A 23138-nucleotide genomic window follows, 5' to 3' on the forward strand; every position below is an offset into this window, starting at 1 on the left:
AGCTCAGTGCTTGCTTCCTTCTCATTCCCCATTCACTGCCTGTGCCATTACTTGCAGATAGCACCAGGAGGGGACGGTCGCACGAACCTTAGATCGTTTGGGCAGCACACTGAAGACAGCGACGGTCTGCTACTACTGGTCCTATTACACGCTGTGCAGCAAACCATGTGCTTATACACTTAACGATTATCGGCCTGAATGATCGTAATCGGCCAAGTAAAGCCAATAATCATTCATAATCAGGCCTTAAAGGAGTTAAATTAACTAGCTTCAGAAAGTTATATAAATTTGTCTTTTCAGTCTGACACGGTGCTCTCTAATGACATCTCTGTCCGAGACAGAGCTGTCCAGAGCGGCAGTAAATGCGCACAGAAAACCTCTACTGCTCTGGACAGTTCCTGTCTCGGACAGAGATGGCAGTAGAGAGCACTGTGTCAGACTGAAAAGAAAACATTTCCTGCGGGACATACAGTAGCTGATAAGCATGGGAAGACTTGAGATTTTTAAATAGAAGTAAATTACAAATCTATTTTAAAATTTCTGAAACCAATTGATTTAAAAGAAAAAAAAATAAATACATTTTCGCTGGATAACCTTATTTAGTGTATATCAATTTGCTTCTCTATAAGGACCCTTGCACATTGAGTTAGAGGTGGATTTTACGCACCACAGGCTCCCTTTATTTAGTATATTAGGACAGTCATAGAGAAGTTCACTCGTAAGTGAAAGAGTACAAGAGCAGTTAGGAGTAAACTATTCACACTTGACCAGTCTTCTGCTTCTTGGAAATTCGTCATCACACAGCTATGTCTTGGAAACAGATCTTGATCAGAATTATCTAATTACTGACTAATAAAAGTAAAGACGTGTGTTTGTGCAAAATTCAGTCTGCTGTGGGAGTGGGTCGCATGTACACTGGATTCAAAGAAATGGAGAAGGTGGGGGGGGCGCAAATTGACCCTCTTCTATAATGAACATAGGTAAGAAAGTATAATACTAAACCTGTTTTTCAAATAAGACACACCAGCATACAAAATCCTGCAAAAAACTTTATTTGTAAAGTTTTTACATCACTAGCAAGTTTGTTTCTTACCCATCCCTTGCCTTTAGAAGGGATTCTATTAGAACCATTTGTCCACACATCAGCACTAATCTATTTCTTACATTCGTGTACTGTACATCTCATATAGGAATTGCATGAAGAAAAGAAAACTGTACAGAAGAGAGTACACAGAAATATTATACAAATAATGAAAAAAAAAAAAATTACAAAATCAAAAATACAAAGTGAACTACAAACTAAGGAAAAAAAAAAATATCACTGAAGTAGCAAGGGGCTGTTCACATCAGGTTTCGGCTGTATTTTGCTGGTAGTCTTCCGCAGTGTGGCCATGGTACATGCCAGAATACCTTTTTGACAGTATTCTGATGTACAGTATATCGGCAACATGATGCAAAGTCCCTACTCTGGCAGAATACAGCAATCTGAATTACACCATCTCAGAGGGTGTGTCCACCTTTGTAACCTAAATTACACCTGTTATGGCCCCAATGCATCCATTAGCAAATGGTCTTTATATCCAATTTTCTAACACTGTTTATACAGCTTCTATTCAGATCTATGCATCCCCATGGTAACAGACTACAAACAGACCTTGTGTAGTCTGATCCATTTAGGCTTCCTTCCATGCCTCGAATATATATTTGGTAAGTTAGCAAGAAGTAGGAGACGAATGGAAGAGCAGGATCAAGACTATACAAGGTTTGTTTGTGGTCTTATCATGGAAATACACCAGTCAGCAAAGGAGCTGTAGTAAATCTTGGATAACCCCTTTAAGTGATATTTCTTTTCAAAGCTTTAGATTTGGGTCCACACAGAGGAAGCAGCATTTATATACACGGATATCGCAGGCAGTTCCAATTGCCATCAGATCTAAGTATAACATATATGATCTACAGTATAGCCTGCAGATATGTGCTCCCAGCATACAAAATTGCTGATTTCACTACATGTAGATGAAAGTTCAAGACATAAAATAAAAAATTAACTACACACTGAAAAAACAAACCACAATTTACATAAATTTTCTACATTTTTTTCTTTACAATTTAGTAGGGGTGTGACCCAAAAAGTTTAGCACCATTGTGATCTTCAAAGCGTTCTCCTGGTGACGTTTCTGTACATACAAAAAACTTATGAGCCAGGAAGGAAGGAAGAAATAAATAAATAATGTAAGAGGTACATGGTTTATGGACGACTTGCTAATACAAAAAGAGAAACGGTGTATTCTATTGATACATGGACACTCTTTACCCACAGAGTTTCTGCAAAGTGCTGCATAATGACATAGAGGCAAGCGTGCGGACACCTCTGGGTGGGATGTGGACAAGTTACATGGTTTCCTAAAAAGACTGCTTTACTGCCCAAAACACAATGGTTTCCCATTAAAGGAGACAGGGACATTCCCTGATCAATAACCAGTAGAAACACTGTAACCAACTAAAACACTGAACCAATACATCCAACGCCCTTAATATAATTTTTTTTTTAAAAAGATAGAAAATATTCTGTAGACTGCTGATACCAGGAGCTAGAAGCCCTTTTACTATTTACAATATTGTAGCGTTATATTTGTTCTATAACCTTATACTCTGTAGCAATTCTATTAAAAAATAATAAAGGTGCAGGTTGCAGGGAGCTTGATATTATAATCTCCATCCATAAACAAGGAACGTCGGTCCAAGAAGAGTCAGGTCAGTGCTCTCCGTTAACTAGAGAAATAGCCTCTGCTTCCGTGGGCAGCCTTGGCACTTTCTTAGCAGGACTGGGGAAATGCTGTCATAAAGTGATAAATAAAACGGGTTAGCAGCTAGAAAAATAACCCTACAGTAACATTATTGCAATAGTGAAAACTATAATGTAGAATACACATAAGGGCATGATGCCACCTCCTTTCTCAGAAACCTTAGATTACAACTCTGAGGCAACTGGACACAGCAGTGGCCCTTCCCCACTGTTTGACCCACTACAGGAGACCAAACCATATGTGCACATATACATAAGAGAAGAGTTGCTGGCGACCCCTGACAGATAACTTATTCATACGGCAGTCTATCAACTCTCTAACTACCAAGAGTATTCTGCCCTCCTGCTATTAGGAACCCATTTATGCTTAGCCAAGAGTGTTCATAGAGATCCCCAACAATAAAAACTTTTGATTTGTCTCTCTGGCATATTACTACTGACGGTATTTAATACTCAAAATAATTCAGTTCTTCAACCCCACATAGGAAAAAAAAGGGAGGTAAGGCTCATTCAAGACATATGTCAAAACCAGTACAGTTATCTGGTATCAAAAGCCTTTCTCCACTTTTCATAGAGCTTTATAGTAATTAAGCAATGGGTTGTAATGCTGCTCCCCCCCCCCCCAACCGCTTGGATAAAATATAGAATATGGTGCAAGTACCTCACTAGAGTTAGTTGAGTGGACAGATTCCAGTGCTGCCTCCAGGGGACCGTCATTCAGTACGGAGGTACGGGCATAATACCTCCTGTGCTTCTCATCCACCCGCATTAGGTACCATGTGCCAGAAAACAGGTCATCTACAGAGCCCTGAGGTATGTAACTAGCTGCAGAAGAAGAACCATATGTTCAGAAAAGGGAAAAAAAAAACCACATTAACATAACATTGACACCAAAGTAACAAATTAATCATATACTAATGGGGTTAATAATAAGAGCAAAGAGAAAAAAAAAAAAAAAGTGCCTTTGGCTTTTAAGTTTTATATTTGTAAGCTACAGCAGCCAGTCATAGGCTAAGTGGCATTTCCTTGTGCATCAAGATGGGACCAGGAAATGATGATCATTGGGAAACCAGTGATTGCAGGGATCAGGCAATTAGTTAACCCCTACCCCCCATATAGTCATACACCCCTATCCCCCCCTGTATAGTCATATACCCCCGTCCGCCGTCCCTGTATAGTAGTACACCCCTACCCCCCCCCTGTATAGTCATACACCCCTATCCCCCCTGTATAGTCATACACCCCTATCCCCCCCTGTATAGTCATACACCCCTATCCCCCCCTGTATAGTCATACACCCCTATCCCCCCCTGTATAGTCATACACCCCTATCCCTATGTGCCCCCTGTATAGTCATACACTCCTATCTGCCCCTCCCCCTATGTGCCCCCTGTATAGTCATACACCCCTATCCCTATGTGCCCCCTGTATAGTCATACACCCCGATCCACCCCATATAGTCATACACTTCTATCCCTATGTACTCCCATGTATAGTTCTGTACCCCCATCCCTATGTACCTCCTGTATAGTAATACACCCCGATCCACCCCCATATAGTCATACACTTCTATCCCTATGTACCTCCTGTATAGTAATGCACCCCAATCCATCCCCCCCATATAGTCATATACACGTATCCACCCCCCATATAGTTATACACATGTATTCCTATATGACCCCCTGTGTATACACATCCTGTAGAGGCTGTATACCTGTATATACACATCCAGGTCTCTGCTGAGACCCCTAATAATGACAAATAGTAATAATGATAATAGACTAACCATGGGTTGCTGTTCAGTTCTTTTTTACTTTTTCTAATCAAAATATCGCCAGTTTGGCATGGCAAGTGGGTGTGGTTTGCTAAAAGGGGCGTGTCATAATTATTGTTGAATTATCGTTACCGCGGCTACATGTGCGATAAACCGCGATATTGATTTAGGCCAATATCGCCCAGCCCTACTAACAGCTAAGCTTTTTTGCTTACAAAAAAAAATAAAAAATAAAGTTGTGCACTTGGCTCCCTCTAGTGGCCACAATGATACAGCAAGGCTTTAAAAATGTAAATGTAATATAAAACAGATAAAAGTTAAAGCGACTCTATACCTACAATCTGTACTTTCGGATATCTGCTTTTAATCCAAGATCCGTCCTGGGGTCCATTCGGCAGGTGATGCAGTTATTGTCCTAAAAAACAACTTTTAAACTGGCAGCCCCGTGCCCAACAGCCAGGGCTTAGATTGTGTATGCATTAGGCTGGCACAACCTCTCTGTCCCTCCTCATCATTAGGAATGCTCCAGGCAAATTGTGCCCTATTCATCAGCTGTGTGAATACTGAACATGGGCTGGATCGTTAAGGCACCTGTGCAATGTTCAGACAGGAGAAAATGTTCCTGCGGCATTCCTAATTATGAGAAGGGTGGGGAGGAGGGACAGAGAGGTTGTGTCAGCCTAATGCTACACAATCTAAGCCCCGGCCATTGGGCACGGGGCTGCCAGTTTAAAAGTTTGTTTTTTTTAGGATAATAAATGCATCACCTGCCGAACGGCACACCAGGACAGATCCTGCATTAAGAGCAGCTATGCAAAGGTACAAGTGGTTTGGGGGGAGGGGGATCAGATTGTGGGTACAGACTCACTTTAAGTATAAAAATTTTGTAGACTTTAGTCGCCCCCCTGGAGCCCTAATAAAATGTCTTAGTTTATTTGTATAGAACATGTAGTAACTCAAAAGCAACTCATACCTAAATGGTGGTTGTCTTCTCTTAATTTCATGTTTTCTGCAAACACATTGGGGGAGACATTTTTCCTGGAGTTCAATCTTGCTTTCAGATCAGACAGACTAGAGGTCAGCTTCTCCAGAGCGGAGCCTAAAGAAAATGGTACGTGATTAGACAATGATGGCATATACTGTACTTCTGACAGGCTAATTACTCAAACATCTTACAGTGGTTCTTTGCTTTAGAAAACCCCATTTTGTTAAAAGCATTGAGCTATAATAAGGAGATTACAGGATTGTCTTGCTGGGACCCTCAGTGATTGGCTGTAATTTGTGGGGAAACCAGCAGCAAATTCCCCTGTAGCACTGCTACAGCATTACAGAGAATGCACTGAAATAATGTAACAGGTCCTCCAACTGTGCCCTTACCAGGTGTGGCATCTTGGGAAACTTTAATAGAGAACAAAGTAGCAGCGAAACCAGATCCATAGGAAAATACTCCAATCCTCTGCCCTCCTAACTGCTGGGGGGAATATCTGAAAGCAAAAGGTAAAAAAAAAAAACAAAAAAAAAAAAAAACACATTATTACAATTTATTTTTAAATTTGCTACAATATTTTGGCTGCAATGAGAGAAAACAGATTGAACTCACTGAGCTAGCACAGAGGCAAGGCAGCCATATACAGAGGGGGCGTACATGTTGCCGTTCTCCCGGGACACTAACAATGACGCTTTTGTCTTCTCATCAAAGAGCTCAGCGCTGGACTTCAGGAAGGCTTTTTCTACATCTCTGTCAAAGTAGGTATCCTCCAACTTCACATCCCTAAAACAGGAATAAGCAAACACGTTTTATAGGTTTGTAAATATAGGAAAGATATTAAGCTGAAAAAATAGAAATTTAATGTAAGATATTGACATTTTTAAATAATATAATCTACATTAGCAAAGGAATCATTTAGGCATAGAAAAATATATCCACTTTCTTCCAGAAACAGCACCACTCTTGTCCTCAGTTTGGGTGTGGTCTTCTAGCTCAATTCCATTGAAGTGAATGGAGCAGAATTGTAATACCAAACACAACCTGAGGACAGGGGTGGTACATATTTTATAATACCAATTGTATGAAAAAGATAATAGTGTAAAGAATGTCAGCAAGTATCCAGGGTATCTTACCGGAATGAGTCCAGACCTGTGTAGACACCACTGTCAGTGTTGGGATTAGGGTCACTAATGAAGTCATTCAGTAACAGGCGAGCAAGAGATTTTTGCACAAGTTTGCAGTATGGAGAGTGAAAGATCATGAAGCTAAAGTCCTCCAGGGTGAACGGCTTATCATTTCCCTCTTTAAAAAATAGAAAAAAAATTTCAAAGAGATTATGTAATAATTCCAGCAAAATAGAAACACTCGTTCTCCCCGGAAGAAGACAACTTACCTTTCTGCCACTGTGCTTGGATTTTCTTGCGGTAAGTGGAATAGCAGCGATCCAATGCACTGAGATAGCACTGGATGGACAACTTCCCATCGACAACTGGATATTCGGACACCATGTCAGGCTTGTAGAAGTCGTATGCATGCTGCATGTGTGTTCCACGTAACCCTATAATATAGGAAAGACACAGTTTAGTATGAAGGAGAAGCAGAAAAAGGCGACTGTTAATGGCTTTCTGCCCCCCTTCTAGTCATTAGACAACAAGAATTTTAGCTTGGTGTCATTTATTGTGTAGAACCAAGTGAGGACACTAGGGGGCAGCAGAATCATCACTGTGAGTATTACAGTACTATGTTAGAGCTGTGTCCAGGTAATGTGTACTCAGATAAACTAACCTCGTTCCAATACGAGAGCAGCATTTGGCCCCACCAGCATGGCAACGGCTCCTGCCCCTCCTGTTGGCCTGGCACTTCCTGTGGCGTACACAGCAATGTCTCCAGCAACCACCAGAGAATAGCGTCCTGCAAGGCGAGATCAATGTTACTGTACATAGTATTAGGTCACATGGATGGATATGTAGATTAGGTGGCCTGCATTCATCACTGGCCTCATGTGACTGAACATATACATTATTATACATCTCCCCAACCTCTGCTACTGAGGAAATTCCTTCTTAATGAGAATACCCCTTTAAAGGGTTGTTTCATCCAGACCCATGGATCAGCTAAACATCAAGTTTAGGTTCTCTAACTGCAATTTATCAGCTGATATGGTAGTTCCTGTGGAGGTAATGAAGGATCATATGGTGCCCATTCAAGTGAATAGGTGACAACACATGATCAGAGCAATTCTGCCAGAGCTGTCCCTACCAAGTGGCCCATATTTCTGCCCGAGAGAGGGTTCCTAAGCAGGTGACCTCCCCCAAATCATGTCCCCATAAAAAGATATTGCAGAGATGGGGTAGAACACTGCAGCCCCTTTAGGATTATGGGAGTCCTGGCTTAAAGGAGAAGTCCGGTGAAAATTTTTATTAAAGTATGGTATTGCCCCCCAAAAGTTATAAAAATCACCGATATACACTTATTACGGGAAATGCTTTTAAAGAGCTTTTTTCCCTGCACTTACTACTGCATCAAGGCTTCACTTCCTGGATAACATGGTGATGTCACCACCCGACTCCCAGAGCTGTGCGGGCTGTGACTGCTGGAGAGGATAATGGCAGAGGGACACTGAGGGACACAGGGCACTGGAGGGACACTGAGCATCCCTCTGCCATCATCCTCTCCAGCAGCCACAGCCCGCACAGCTCTGGGAGTCGGGTCGTGACATCACCATGTTATCCAGGAAGTGAAGCCTTGATGCAGTAGTAAGTGCAGGGAAAAAAGCACTTTATAAGCATTTCCCATAATAAGTGTATATTGATGATTTGTATAACTTTTGGGGGGGAAATACAATACATTTATTAAAATTTTTTGCTGGACTTCTCCTTTAAGGTGTCATACACCTTCAATAATTGACATCCGTCAGTTATCCCTCCCCTCCTTCCCATAGGCTGGAATGTCTGGCAAGGCTGAGCCCTCCTGTGTTCTCTAAGGGGTGGGTTAAGGGCAGCCAGAGAGCTGCGGCTGCAGTTTCTCTCTCCTAGAACAAAGGGGTCGAGCAGTGATTTTCAATCATGCCTGACCCCATCTTCATCATCTGTTGGTAGTTGTTCAGGAGAGCCTCATACACCTTATACTGACATCCGACAAAAGTATAAGGTGTATTGGACCTTTAAAGAATTTCGCATTCACTTTTGCCTTACATTTCTTGGTAATAGAATAAAATTGTTCCCCCCCCCCACAAGGCAAAACTTGCCACACCTTAAAATAAAACCCTTGTACTGCAGAGCACGGGCACCGCCCTTGCTACCAGGGGCTAGATCTTTATTAAAGTGCCAGGTATGATAAGAGATCTGTGCCTTCCTCTCATTCCCCTGGCTGTCAGGACATGCTGGGAGCTGTGGTATAGCTGGAGAGTCACACATTCAGCACTATTACTTACCATCCCAAGAGCTTGACTCTACCCAGTTGACGGCATTAAAGAGAGCTGCGGTGCCCCCATAACACGCATTAGTTGTGTCGATGCCCTCGACGTCCGTATTTCCAGAGTCCTCAAACAACTGCATGAGGACAGTCTTTACAGATTTGGACTTGTCGATGATGGTTTCGGTTCCCACTTCTAATCTTCCAATACAATCGTACGACAGATTATTCCTGTCCATCAGCTTCTGGACCACAGTAAGGCACAGCGAGTTGATGTCTTCTCTGTCTGAGCAGAAGCCCATCTTAGACTGGCCCAAGCCAATGGTGTACTTCCCTGCTCCGACACCATCAAACTTCTCCAGCTCCTCCTGGTCCACATACTGAGACGGGAAGTAGATCTCCACGGCTACAATTCCCACATCTTTAGGCCAGGAAGCTTCAGCGGAGGCAGGAAGAGATCCAGGCATGGTGATCAATCTACACACAGAGAGGAAAAAGTTCTAATGTCAGTTTAATAGCTGCACACAGGCTTCCAACCTATAGGGGGCACTAGGCAGTCGGTTATAAAACCCCAGCAAAGGAAGCATCAGGGCATGGGGCAGAGTACAACCTCCTGGAAATCTTTGTATTCTATAGATCCTCCTAAAATCCTGATGTAACATGAGCACTAACTACGTCTGGGCAGATAAGACCAGTCTGTTTGCAGAGCGTATCCCATGCTAAAGACCGAACAAGAAAACCTTGGACCCCTGTGACCACAAAAATAAAGCGTTCACTACAAGCACCAATCATCTGCAATAGCTGCTGTGTGATCTGGGCTGAAGGTCAGCCAGAGTCATTATTAAAGGGGACCCCCTCCCCCAATATATCAGAGACTGGGGGACAACATGGTCACCTTTACATCTCACCTAATGAAAAGAATTGTCATCTACACAAGAATACAACACACAGCCAAATCATGAAATACACTGGGAAAAGTGGCTGATGCCCTCCCCAGCGCTGGCACCTAGTTCTCTTATTATGTACAGGATGGCAGGTTGGATCATGCATGGTCTATTATATGGAGGATTATGGCAAAACTCCAGCAAGGAGGGTGAGAGTGCCCCCATAAGAGCCAGAGGCAGCACAGCAGCCTCCTGGCTGCCATCATGCCCTTCTCTCTCCTCAGAGACCAGATACCCATCAGCATAGTCCTACAGATCCTCTACTACAGGGCATGCTGGGAGTTGTAGTCTTGCACCAGCTGGGAATTTGCCACAATGGAGATGTAGTAGTAACAGGCCGGTGGCTCTGCGTGCAGGAGGACTACAACTCCCAGCATCCTCGTCTGCAGTTGCAGTCTGGGTAACAGCCTGCACATAAATCTAATGACGATAGAGCTGGAGGCCGGCACCTTGTGTAGCACGGCGCCGGGGTCAGCCCTCACCCTCTTACCGCAGATGATGACCGGCCAGCTCGCCCGTGTCCCCAGCAGTCACTTTGCGGAGAGGTCACACGTTCTCAGCGCTCATCACAAGCTGCCGTCACTCGTGCCTGCACACAGCCGGCGCCGCCCATCACCGCGCAGGCGCGCTGCATCCCACTGCGGAAACTGTCAATGACTCGGCTCCGCGCGGCCATTTTTAATCAGGGCAAACACCCTCCCGTCAGCTGCTGCTAGAGGTCAATTCTACCACGTGACCAACACTGTGCCCGCTATCCGCCGCCATACTGTGTTTGTCAAACTACAAACAAGTAACGTAGTTCAGATCCTGCAATCCTGACCTTTGCTTCTCTAGTTTTTTTCCTAAACTACATCTCCCATCATGCCCCTGAATTGTATGGGAGGCCCTCTAGCTCCATCTGCTGGTAGGCCTGTTGAGAACAAGTGATTTTAGCTTAGTATTGTGCTGCTAGCTAGAAACTCCATGTTGACTCATCTTCTGCCAGGCTCAGGAATGGGTCCAAGTAGAGGAAAGGTAAACTCCTGCGCTTCTCACTACTATGTCAGTGGGGGATGTGTCATAAGAAAATGGTGGAAACCCATACAATATGTTATATGAAACACATTCCAAATGTACAAACATTTCTTAAAACGTCCTGTATGAGAGATCTAGTCACTAATCCGCCACGTGTCTGCCCTGGTGTCACAGCCTGTTGCCCTTAGTTACATCATTAGGGGCAGCTTCACATACAACTTTTTGTGGCCTCAAAAAAAAAAAAACGCCAGAAAAATGGCAAAGATTGTCCTGGATTTTTTTTTCTAGCAATTGCGTTTTTTCTTTTTATTTCGAGACAAAATCTATTGAACTCTATTGGAGAGAAACGCCACAGTTTGCTGGAAAAAAACAAAACACCACACCCTCAGCTGTGTTATAGAAAAACTTCTACAGAGCCACAAAAACACCAGAAAGGAGAGAAAATGCCACTAGAGATGAGTGAACCTGGAGCATGCTCGAGTCGATCCGAACCCGAACTTTCGGCATTTGATTAGTGGTGGCTGCTGAACTTGGATAAAGCCCTAAGGCTATGTGGAAAACATGGATATAGTCATTGGCTGTATCCATGTTTTCCAGACAACCTTAGAGCTTTATCCAAGTTCAGCAGCCCCAGCTAATCAAATACCGAAAGTTCGGGTTCGGATCGTCTTGAACCCGAACCCGGTTCGCTCATCTCTAAATGGCACAGAAAAACTGCAGAGTATGGCCAGGGCCGGATTAAAGGGAGGGCACCTGGGTCACGTGCCCCGGGGCTTCCACCAGCCGGAACCCCGAAGTGGTGACCCGGAGCCAGTCATGTGCTAAAAGCATTTGAAAATCCCACCTGGACACAGCACTACATGCTGTCAAGGGAGGGAGAAAGGTGTAGGTTTAAAGGGGTATTCCCCCCAAGTGCAAAAATGTAATGCCCTCAAACCTAGCTGGGCTTATTCACCAAGTCCCCCCTGAGTCGTCTCCCATCTTTCTAGCTGCTGCCGTTCCTGAGTTACAAGTTTTCTAAAAGATAGTCTATTATCAAGATAGGAAACTACATTTCCCATCATGCAATGCTTATGCCTTATAATGATGTAGCAGAGCTGAGATGATGATGATGATGTAGCTGAGATGGTGATGGCGTAGCAGAGCTGAGACGGTGAGATGATGTAGCAGAGCTGAGAAGATGAGATGGTGTAGCAGAGCTGAAAAGGTGAGATGGTGTAGCAGAGCTGAGAAGGTGAGAGGTGGGTGAGGGGAGGGGGCGGTTTCCCTGCCGGTAAGCTCCGTGTGTGGTCTGCGGGCGAGGGGCGTGAATGAGCCACGGGTGACGGGGGGGTTCTGCGATTTAGCCCACGGGGGGTTAGTACCGCAGGTGACACGGGGGGCTTCCAACAGTTAGCCGCAGGTGGGAGCGGGTGACGGGGGTGGAGGAGAATGCCGCCAGTAAGCCGCGGGTGACAGTGAGCCGCGGGTGTGCCGCGACTGAGCCGCAGATGACAGCGGGTGACGGGGGTGGGGGGGGAGGAGTATGCCGCCGGAAAGCCGCGACTGAGCCGCGGATGACAGCGGGTGCGGGGGTGGGGGTGTTGAGGAGTATGCCGGCGGTAAGCCGCGACTGAGCCGCGGATGACGGGCCTGTGGGGGGGGGGGGATGGAGTATGCTGCTGGTAAGCCGCGGGTGACTAGGATGGCGGGGGGGTGCCGCGGATGACAGAGGGTGACGGGGGGAGTGGGGTGCTGCCGGTAAGCGCCAAGAAGGTGCCGCCGCTGGTGACAGGGGGGACAGTGAGCTGCGGGTGATGATAGAGCCCAGCGATGGGGGGTGGGCACCGGTGAGTTGAGATGGTGTAGATGGAGTAACTGAGGGGGGAGGGGCGCGAGTGAGCCGCGGGTGACGGGGGCACAGTCAGGGGTTGAGCTCTGGGGCTGGGGGGCACAGGGTGACTGGGGTGGCTGCTGTTAGAGATGGAGACAGTGACAGCTGCACTGTCTCCCTCTCTAACAGCAGCCACCGCCGGCAGTCTCCTCCTTCACTTCAGTTTGGCTTGGTTAGTTAGAAGCGATAACCCGCCCCATTGAAGAGAAGGAGGACACGTGATGCCGTCTCGAAAGGTCGGGGCCAGGAGCAGGGAGCGTGTCGGAGTGGACTGAGAGCTGATGATTCTATGTATTCCCTGGGGGTGGGGGCACCTAGATAACAGCAAAACTGTGCAGAATCCGTAATAAATTTATATTGGAAAGATGGAAAGCTACGGGTGGGCAACGTATTAATGCAAAAATAATTTGGGGGGGGGGAATACCCCTTTAATCATTTGTATACCTCTCCTGCCCAGCGTGCTCAGACTCCCCCCTGGTGAGCTATGAGTGGATTCTTCCTGTCTTGGTCCTATCTCCTGAAACTCCCCCCCTTCCCTCCGCCTCATTGAGGAGAGGACTGAGCACAGGACCTCAGCAGGGAAACCTGATCTCTCCAGCAGGGATGTGACATCATGGTGTCTGCTGGAGGATCTGTCACAGCGGCTGACAGGCTGAAGGAAACAGTTCAGAGCCAGAAGAGAGAAGACCTGTCTGAGTATGAGGTTTTGTTTTGTGTTGGGGTACATTAGAGCAGAGGGTGGTATATACTATAGGGGCATATATCAGAGCAAGGGGTATATACTATGAGGACACATATCAGAGCAGGGGGTATATACTATGGGGGCATATATCAGAGCAGGGGGTATATACTATGGGGGCATATATCAGAGCAGGGGTATATACTATGGCACCAAGCAGCAGAATTACTACAGTATGGAGCCTATAGGTAGGAGAAAGGGAAGGAAGTTGTTGTAAATGTGCGGAGCCGGAGATATTTGTCTGGCAGGTTATGAAGAGAGGAATTGTAGCTTGAAGAAATCATGATGCTCCGGGCCGGATGGAGAGGAAAAGTGAAAGATCAAAGACGTCACCTGTGAGTGACTGAATTACATGTTTTTGTTTTGTGTTTTTGTGTAGAAAACTATTTGGTAGGGTGCCCTGAAGTGAAAAGGGTTGGGAAACGTTGCTCTTTGCCATAATACACATGCTGCTTTTTCATAGCAGTGTCAGCTGAAACTGTGGCAAAATTGCATGAGAAAATAGTTCTGTTTGTGAATACAGGATAAGTACTAGGAGAATTCTCTACACCCAGTAGTTTAACACTGCCGCCCCGCTCCCAACCCCTGGTCCTAACAACCAACCTATTCACCAATCCCATTACTCTCCCACCAGTTTCCTCAGCTCAGCTGCACCACACGGATGCTCCAGCCGCCAGTCACAGGACCAGGACGCCAGATAAGGAGACCAGACATGTTTAGTTCTCAAGTGTGCTCTGGCTCCGGTCCGACTCCTTCAGACAGGCCAGCCCCCCTATATTTTGCATGGGACTGCCCAAGTAAAAGCTACTTTACAGAAGGGACTTGATGTTAGGGGACATTGCAAGGACATTTCAGTGGAAAAACATCATATTACCTCAAGGAAATTCACCTCTGCTACATCTGTACTGAAATTCAGCTCTGCGACATCTGTTTTAAAATTCGACTCTGCTATATCTGTGTTGAATTTTGGCTCTGCTACATCGGTGTGCAGATTTTAGAAGCCAAAGCCAGGAATGGATTTGAAAAAAGGAGAACTCTCAGTCTTTCCTTTATGAGCTGTTTGGCTTCAAAAATCTGTCAGATACATCTGTGTGTAAAGGCCCCTCAGCTCAGCAGCATAATGTCCCTAACCTATTGCACTTTAAAAATATTTTAAAGATTTGGAGGTTAGATTACCACCCCACCATGCATTAAAATATAATGGATGTTGGGGGTTGTTATTGATTTGTCATGTGAGCCCGAATGTGTGACCAGGCCAACTTCTCTGCTCTTGTGGTCCAGTATAACTTGTGACTAGTGTAGGTACAACTGCAACTGCATATGCTAGCTGTGGTGGCTAACACAAGAGCGCACAAAGAGTGCTAAAAGACTGTGTTCTCGCATTGCATTAAGTGGGAACACACCCCGATGCTCACCCATCCCCTGTTCTGTCTTTAGGGCCTGGCATCTTCCTCTGGATTGCAGCCTCCAGTGACCATCACATGCAGAACAGAGGAGAATGCTAAACCATACAGACAGGAGTGAGGAGGGGTAGGTGCTAAGTCCCCTACAGTAAGTAGCCACCTATATAGATCACTGTATGGTTTATCTTTGGGGGAAAAAATAGGGGGCCCCCAACAAAATTGTCGCCCAGGGCCTCCACCAACCTTAATCCGGCCCTGAGTATGGCATTTCATAAGGAAGTATCTGGTACGTCATGTTGGTGTGAGAGGGGTCACACCAGGACCCCGCTCTGAACGGTGCCACTGCCGGCTGCTATCTGCAGCCTGGGAGCACCTCTATTAGCCAATGCGGTCCCTTCACTGCCCTGGCTAATTTAAGGGGTTATACAGTGCTACAAAAACATGGCCACTTTTGCACCACTCTTGTCTCTAGATTGGGTGGGGTTTTAAAACTCAGCTCCATTGAAGTGAATGGAGCTTAATTGCAAACCACACCTGAACTGGAGACAAGAGTGGTGCAAAAGTGGCGCAAAAGTGGCCATGTTTTTGTAGCACTGAACAACCCCTTTAAGCATTTAAATGCAGCTGTCAAACCTGACAGCTGCATTTAACTGCACTGAAGGCCCAATCCCAGGTGTCTAGTGGGTTGGATCTCCCTCCCGCGATGCGATCATGGCACAAATAATGACTTCTACACAGCCCCACAGACCAAAAAATAAAAGCTTTATAAGGATAGTAATAGAGCAATTTTAAACACATTTAGTTTATTTTTTATTTTTTTTTAAGGTTTTAATTTTTTAAAAGCCTTCAAATAAAATAAAACTTAGTAGCATATTGTTGTGATACTGATGTGAGGAACATTGACAACATGTCAGTTTTACTATAGGATGAACGGCGTAAATACGAAACTTCTTGAAATAAGAAAGAATTCCTTTTTTTTATTTTCAATTTGACAGCGCGGCATATTGTATGCAAAATTTAGTCTATTGTTGCAATGTACAATTGGTGTCGCAATAAATAAGGGTCTGTAGGTGAAAGAAATGCAAGCGCTATGGCCTTTTAAACATAAAGAGGAAAAAGCAAAAAACGAAAATTGGCTTTGTCCTTAAAGGACAAGTGCCATGAAAAACTTTTTCCCAGTAATTGAAGCACATTACAAAGTTATATAACTCTGTAACGTGCTTCAATCACCTATCTGCCTCACTTCCCTGTCTTTTCCCCCCTCCACCCCCCACCAGGAAGTGTCCTGACTCACACAGACCTGATCCTCACGGTCACCAGGCAGCTCCTCCTTGTGAGGATGAGTCATCAGCAGGAGGGCTGCTCTAGGTCCTGTTACACCAGCCTCCCCCTCCCCCTCCTTGTCAGGTGACTCTGCTTGATCAGCTTATCTTCTCTAGTGACATGACTCCTTCACTGAGTCCACAGCAGCAGGAGAGAGGGTATGAGGGGAGGGGGGAGCTGCCTATGTGCCGGAGTCAGTCTGGGGGAAGATAAGCAAGTGAGATGTGACAAGTGATGGCTTGCAGTTGTTCAGCCAATGGGAGCTGAGCAAGCCTGTCATCTGACAAGGCAGGGGAGGGGGAGGCTAGTGTAACAGGAGAAGGAGCTGTGAGAAGAGCTTGGTGACGGTGACGACAGTAATCAGGTCTGTGTGAGTCAGGACACTTCCTGGTGGGGGGTGGAGGGGGGAAAAGACAGGGAAGGGAGGCAGATAGGTGATTGAAGCATATTACAGAGTTATATAACTTTGTAATGTACTTCAATTACTGGGAAAAAGTTTTTCATGGCACTTGTCCTTTAAGGGGTTAAAGAGGGTTTTCCAGCTTGTCTTCTTCACACAGTGCAATGTAGATTTGTAATTTACTTAAACTTTACTATTTAAAAAATTTAGGCCTTCCAGTACTGATCAGCTGCTGTATGCCCTGGGGGAAATCATTCTGGTCTTTCCGATTCAACACTTTGCTCTCTGCTGCCACCTCTGTCCATGTCAGGAACTGTCCAGAGCAGGGGCAAACCTCAACAAAAAACCTTTTTTGCTCTGCACAGTTCCTGACATGGACAGAGGTGTCTGCTGCCAGCACAGTGTTGAACAGAGCACGGTGTTGAACTGGAAAGAAAAGAATGACTTCCCCCAGGACATACAGCAGCTGATCAGTGCTTGAAGGCTTCAGCGTTTTAAACAGGTAAGGTAAAGTAAGGTAAATTACAAACCTAAATAACTTTCTGGCACCAGATGATTTTTTCCTCTGTAATACCCATTTAAAGTGTCACTGTTGTTTTGCAAAACTTTTGACATGTCATAGAGACACTCTATGGAGCGTGTCACTTTTTTCTTATAGAGAGCAAAGAGACAATGCGCTGCAGCATGGTCCTCTCCCAGCTCGTTCTCATGATTGGTACAGGTCTGAGCACTCAGACCTGGACCAATCAAAACTTTTGACATGTCTCTATGACATGTCAAAAGTTTTGAAAAATGACAGTGACACTTGAAGATGTTGACTTGACCTCTAAATTCCCAAGTTTTTATAACATTGAGTATTTATGAGATGTGGTAAAAACCAGCCTGATCTATGCAGGTCACACCTCACAAATTACAGGCCTTAAAGGGGATCTCCACATAAGGAAAATTTGTTTTCTATTAAAAGTACATTAAAAGTTATATAGATGTCTCGTATTACTGTATCTGTGCGGTTCTGCCACATTGGTAGCTGATAGAAATCCAGGAAGTGAAGAAAAATGGCCTCTGTGCCCTTCCACATTGTCTCCTGCTCCCACTGCTCTCCCACCTTAGGAGACAAATATTCCATGCCTCTGTCTCACATTGTGTGTGTTTGCTGAGCACAGGCTGATGACGCAGACAGGGGACAGGGCGTGATGTAACAGGAGGCTTGGCTGGATCTCCCAATCCCCTGAGTGATTCACCATCTCTGACCTGCCAGAAGCAGCTGCTGCAAGGACTGTGGACTGTTATGAACAGCTGAGGGAAAGCATTGCATTCTGGAACCAGTACTGTATTCTGAGAACTGCTCAACCAGGAAGTACAGAAACACAATACAGAACAACCCCCCCCCCCCCCCCCCCCCGAAACAAATAGATTTTTAGTAGTTTCAAAACTGGGATAGATAGGTAAGTAATGCTATATGCCTCTGCAGAAGTTTCATTTTTTTTAACCTCTACCTGGAGTTCCCCTTTAAGCAGCCTGCTTGTGTTCATTATCTGCCAGATTCCTTGCCGCTGCCTGCTGATCAGCGCTTTCTGCTCCCCTCTTGACAAACACAGTAACAGTAAGGGTCCTATTCCACAGGCCGATGGGGGCCAGAACAATAATGTAAACGAGCGCCGATCTGCTAGATCGGCGCTCGTTTACTGGGCCTATTACACGGTCTGATAATCGTTTCAAAAGGGCTGCAGAGACATCGTTACCGATGTCCTTGCAGCCCTTGTTTAAACACCATACTTTATCTAAGCATGTTGCAGGTTTTCTCCTGTGATCTTTCGCAGGAGAAGACCTGCAACATGATTAAATAAACGATCGGCTGATCGTTGTCTTTATTCTACGGAGTGATAATCGGCTGAATCGGACCCTAACTGTAGACGTCCGGACAGAGTCCAGGTGGTTTAATACATAGCGTAGTATTTATACCATAAGCCAGGCATACAAGATAGTGGAGGGGGGCGGTATTATGTACACTACTGGGGAGGAGTTATTTAAATTTTGTTTATTAAAATATTCCCTTGTCTAACGGGCTCACAAGGGGCAATACTACCTCATCTATTGTGCTGCTAGGGGAATGTTAGGGAAATGTCCATTACAACTCATCCAGGGATTAGCTGAACAGTTATCTTCTTGTGTCAATGAAGAAACAGGACGTAATCGATGGGAACCAGACAATTGTAGATCTGGTAGTGGCAGGGGAATCTGGCAGGTGAGCCACACTTTTTTTCCTAACCCAGCTTAAAGGGAATCTGTCAGCTGTAATTCATGTCCTAAATTGATGACACAGTTAGACAGCTGTTAGGACAAGGAGACACATGGTACCTTTCATATATTCAGCTGCAGGATGTAGAGAATTGCTTTTATTATCTGGTACAAGGAGTCAAAGAGGCATTCCCAAGCTCCTGAATAGCTGTAAGCTGGAATATTTCCTCCCCCCCAGCTCCTACTTGATTGACATCTGGAGGCTGAGTCCCCAGCAGGGTGAGGTATGGAAGAGGGAGGGAGGAGGTGTTACAGCTTGCTGCACTCCAGGAGCTCAAGACTGCCTCTTTGACTCTTCTTACTATAGAATAAAGGCATTTCCCTACGTCCTGGAAGCCCAGATGGATATATGAAAGATACCATGTGTCTCCTGACCTAAACAGATATCTAACAGTGTCAGCCATTTGGAACATGAATTATAGCTGACAGATTCCCTTTAAACCACTTTAATAATGTAAAGGTAGACACAGGAAACATTTAGGGGTCATGTTGAGTCTGGATATTTTGGTGGCATTGGAGGTATGGCTTATTGATGTATATGGCTATTACAGATTTACACATGCCCAAGAGTGTAATAAATCTAATATTAATAGATAAATAAAGTTTTTCATCTACTAAATGTATCTAAGGAAAGAGGAGACAGATATTCCTAAGTAATCATTGAGTTCCATGAAGGGGAGTCAGCCAGCAGACATGTGTCATTTTATGCTATATTGATTGGGAAACCAATTGGAAGAGTTGGGAAGGGCTCCTCTATTCTGGCTCCTGTAGGTGCATTTAGAGGGGACATTAGTGGGCACATCTTCAATTGAAAACAATGTGATAGACGTCCATCATTGTAAAGTGGGCATCCATACACAATATACACAACACACACACATATAATGTACACAGCACACACACATATAATGTACACAGCACACACACATATAATGTACACAGCACACACACATATAATGTACACAATATAATGTACACAGCACACACACATATAATGTACACAGCACACACACATATAATGTACACAGCAGCACACACACATATAATATACACAACACACACAGCACACACACATATAATGTACACAGCACACACACATATAATGTACACAGCACACACACATATAATGTACACAGCAGCACACACACATATAATATACACAACACACACAGCACACACACATATAATGTACACAGCACACACACATATAATGTACACAGCACACACACATATAATGTACACAGCACACACACATATAATGTACACAGCAGCACACACACATATAATGTACACAGCACACTGCCCTTGCAGTCATTGCTATTTATTGTGATACAGACACAAAGTCTATAGTTTTATACTTGATTGAAGATAATAAATATCAATAGACTCTAGGCTACAGTGTGGGATGGTGTATAAGCTCTAGTGTAATATGGGAAGGTGGCATACGAGGGGTGGGGGCTGCAGGGCGTAACCTGGCATGAAAAGAGGGCAGTCATTATCATCCACTCCTGATGAATTCTTCTATGTCATGTACAATGTGATCTTGTAAGAAATGATCAGCATACAGGACAGTATGGATTATTTTGTATCCATTAGTAGCATTAGAGATAATAATGTAGTGGATGGAATGGAATGGTTACTACCTGTGTGCACGATGGACGAGGATGATGAGGATTACACTGATGATATAAGCATCTTGTGTATTCCGCTAGGAAGGTGATGACAAGGTAATATTCCATCCACATGGCATGGCACGCTGCCTCCTCGGTAAGGAGCTTGTGTTACAGCAGAGCCGCAGTGCCGCCATTTCATCGTCACACCACTCACATGCACTAACCACAGGTGATAGAGGTGATCTCCAGCTGCTGCAATACTACAACTCCCATCATCATGATAGGAATACATTTCCATCAGCTGGAGCGCTGGCAAGCATCAAACACCTAGTCCTATATGTTGTAGGACTACAGGTCTCAGCATGGAATTCAGCGCTAGGTTGGCAAGAGCTGAACTATTCAATGGCAAAAGTAACCACACCTTACACATCTGTGCATAGGAGGCCATCAGTAGGTGCTGGGACTTGTAGTCCCACACAGCTGGAAAGCCACAGACATCTCATCTATCTCTAGCAATAAGAAAAGGTGGCAAGAACTCCTGAGACCTCTAGTTCTCCAAATGTCCTAAGCAACAAGTAATGTGCACAGCATCCTGGGACTTCTAGTTCTCCAAATGTCCTAAGCAACAAGTAATGTGCACAGCATGCTGGTACTTCTAGTTCTATGACAGCAGGAGATCAACAGGTTGTTTGATCTGATGCAACCCACACAATAATGCAGATCTCTATAAGAAACCATCCCTGTCTGATGGGACTTGTAGTTCACCAAATGTCCTAACCGATTCTTGCCAGCTGTACTGCAAGGCATGCTGATACTTCTAGTTCTCCAGCTGTTCTAGGCAAGTAACTTGCACTTCCAGCTGACAAGGCATGCTGTCACTTCTAGTCCTACGACAGCTTAAAATCCGCAAATTGTCTAAGCTGGTCCAACCCACACAAGCATTCAATCCACCATAAGACACCATGGACAGCTGAGCAGCTAAGTAGAAGGGCACCCGAATGCCCTGCTGAGACTATTAGTTCTCCAACAGCTGCACGGCTACAAACTGCAACCTCCATTTTAAGTAACAGTATATATGAGATATATACAGTGTGTGTGACTGCCCCTCATACTCACCTGTACGTGGCTGTGGCTGAGGATGATGCTGCTGCTGATACCTGGCTCCCCGATAGACACTGTGTGTAGCAGCTGCAGTATAGTCCTTATAACCGCTCCATCCTCAGCACTGCCCTGCCGCGCCACCACAAGGTATCCGCCTGACTGACAGCGCCCCCCAGCCAATAGGAACGTGAACCGGGCACGACACACTATAACGCACGCCCACCGGCACCTCACACCTACCAATCAGAGCAGCTCGCCGGCACTCCACTATGGAATGGTGTGAGAAAGTGACGTTGTATGGCCAGAGAGCTACAACCAATGGGAAGCAGAGAAGTATAAGACTTAGCCAATCAGAGTGCGCGTCCCACTACTGGCGAGGTATATGCATGGGCTACACGGCCCACAGAGCGTATGAGTGGAGTGAGGAGGTTGCTAGGCAACGGGGCGGGGATAGCCCAGTGGTGTCTAGCGTCAGTTGTATGAGACGTGGAGTGGAGGCATATGTAGTATATAATACCTGCAATATACGTATAGTTATAGTGTAGATAGGAGCAATATGGCTGCCAGCTCATCACTAACAGATGGTCATACTATAATATCTATGCAGGCTGCTTTCTGCTGGTGCAGCCTTGTGGCTGGGACTGTTCTGTAAACAGTTCTTTTATGACGGGATGTCAGAGAATAACCAGGGATGGAGTGTGTGTGTGTGTGTGTGGGGGGGGGGGGGGGGGGGGGGGGGGACAGGTAACAATCAAGTTATACTTACCGGTACTGATACCACAGTGCCACCATATGTGGTCACCTGTTGCACTCCTATTCCTGTGTCCCGACTCTCATTGATTGGATAAACAGGGCCGTGGCGTCACAAGAGTGGAAGATACAGGAGACCAGAGGGTGACAGTGAGCAGTGGTTGTTAGGGGGCTCCGGGACAGGTAAGTATAACTTGATATGTAGCCACCTCTCTCTGCCGTCCTCGGTCGTGTTTAAGTTTGCCCCAAGTTCCCCTTCAAGGTTAAAACCCTGATCCACATGTTTGGTGTTAGTGTATGTTTACACAGGCAAAAAAGCTGTTTCCAATGCACATAGTATTGTAAAATGTTGATTTATGCGTCAAAAACAACACAGTATCACTGTCCAAAATCCTACTCCCATTGACTTTAATGGAAGCCAGGGAAATGTGTGAAAAAGAGATGTGCTATTGACATTAAAGTTGATAAGGCCAGGTATTAGGATTTTACCTACTTGCACCGTACCTATATAACTACACCTATATAGACTGCCCTCTGAATGAGGAGATGATCAGAGCGTGATCAGAGGGTGACAGAGAGATGTTCTGGATGAAGAAGAGGAATGCTGGAAGCACGTCACTTAGAACAGCTCCTGGAAAGTTATCATTTGTAGGCATAATACCCAAGGACCCAGAGACTCTTATCTATAAACAATTTAT

The 23138-nt window shown here is 45.1% G+C and overlaps 1 protein-coding gene across 2 annotated transcripts; it reads right to left on the reverse strand.

Annotated features, from left to right (window-relative positions):
- Window positions 1-1036: 1036 nt before the first annotated feature.
- HMGCS1 (3-hydroxy-3-methylglutaryl-CoA synthase 1) lies at window positions 1037-21841 on the reverse strand. 2 transcript variants are annotated; one of them, XM_069964616.1, is made up of 10 exons: window positions 21706-21841; window positions 9002-9459; window positions 7354-7479; window positions 6962-7126; window positions 6702-6870; window positions 6181-6351; window positions 5958-6064; window positions 5554-5679; window positions 3468-3631; window positions 1037-2836 (listed from the first exon to the last, which is right to left on the reverse strand). In XM_069964616.1, the coding sequence occupies exons 2-10, from the start codon at window positions 9447-9449 to the stop codon at window positions 2756-2758; spliced, it is 1557 nt and encodes a 518-aa protein (XP_069820717.1). In that variant the 5' UTR covers window positions 9450-9459; window positions 21706-21841; the 3' UTR covers window positions 1037-2755. The 2 variants fall into 2 exon arrangements, with proteins under 2 accessions (XP_069820717.1, XP_069820716.1); XM_069964615.1 differs by lacking the exon at window positions 21706-21841 and adding an exon at window positions 10417-10537.
- Between the last annotated feature and the right edge of the window lie 1297 nt (window positions 21842-23138).

This window comes from Dendropsophus ebraccatus, chromosome 3 (assembly GCF_027789765.1).
Source record: "Dendropsophus ebraccatus isolate aDenEbr1 chromosome 3, aDenEbr1.pat, whole genome shotgun sequence".
Lineage (NCBI taxonomy): Eukaryota > Metazoa > Chordata > Amphibia > Anura > Hylidae > Dendropsophus > Dendropsophus ebraccatus.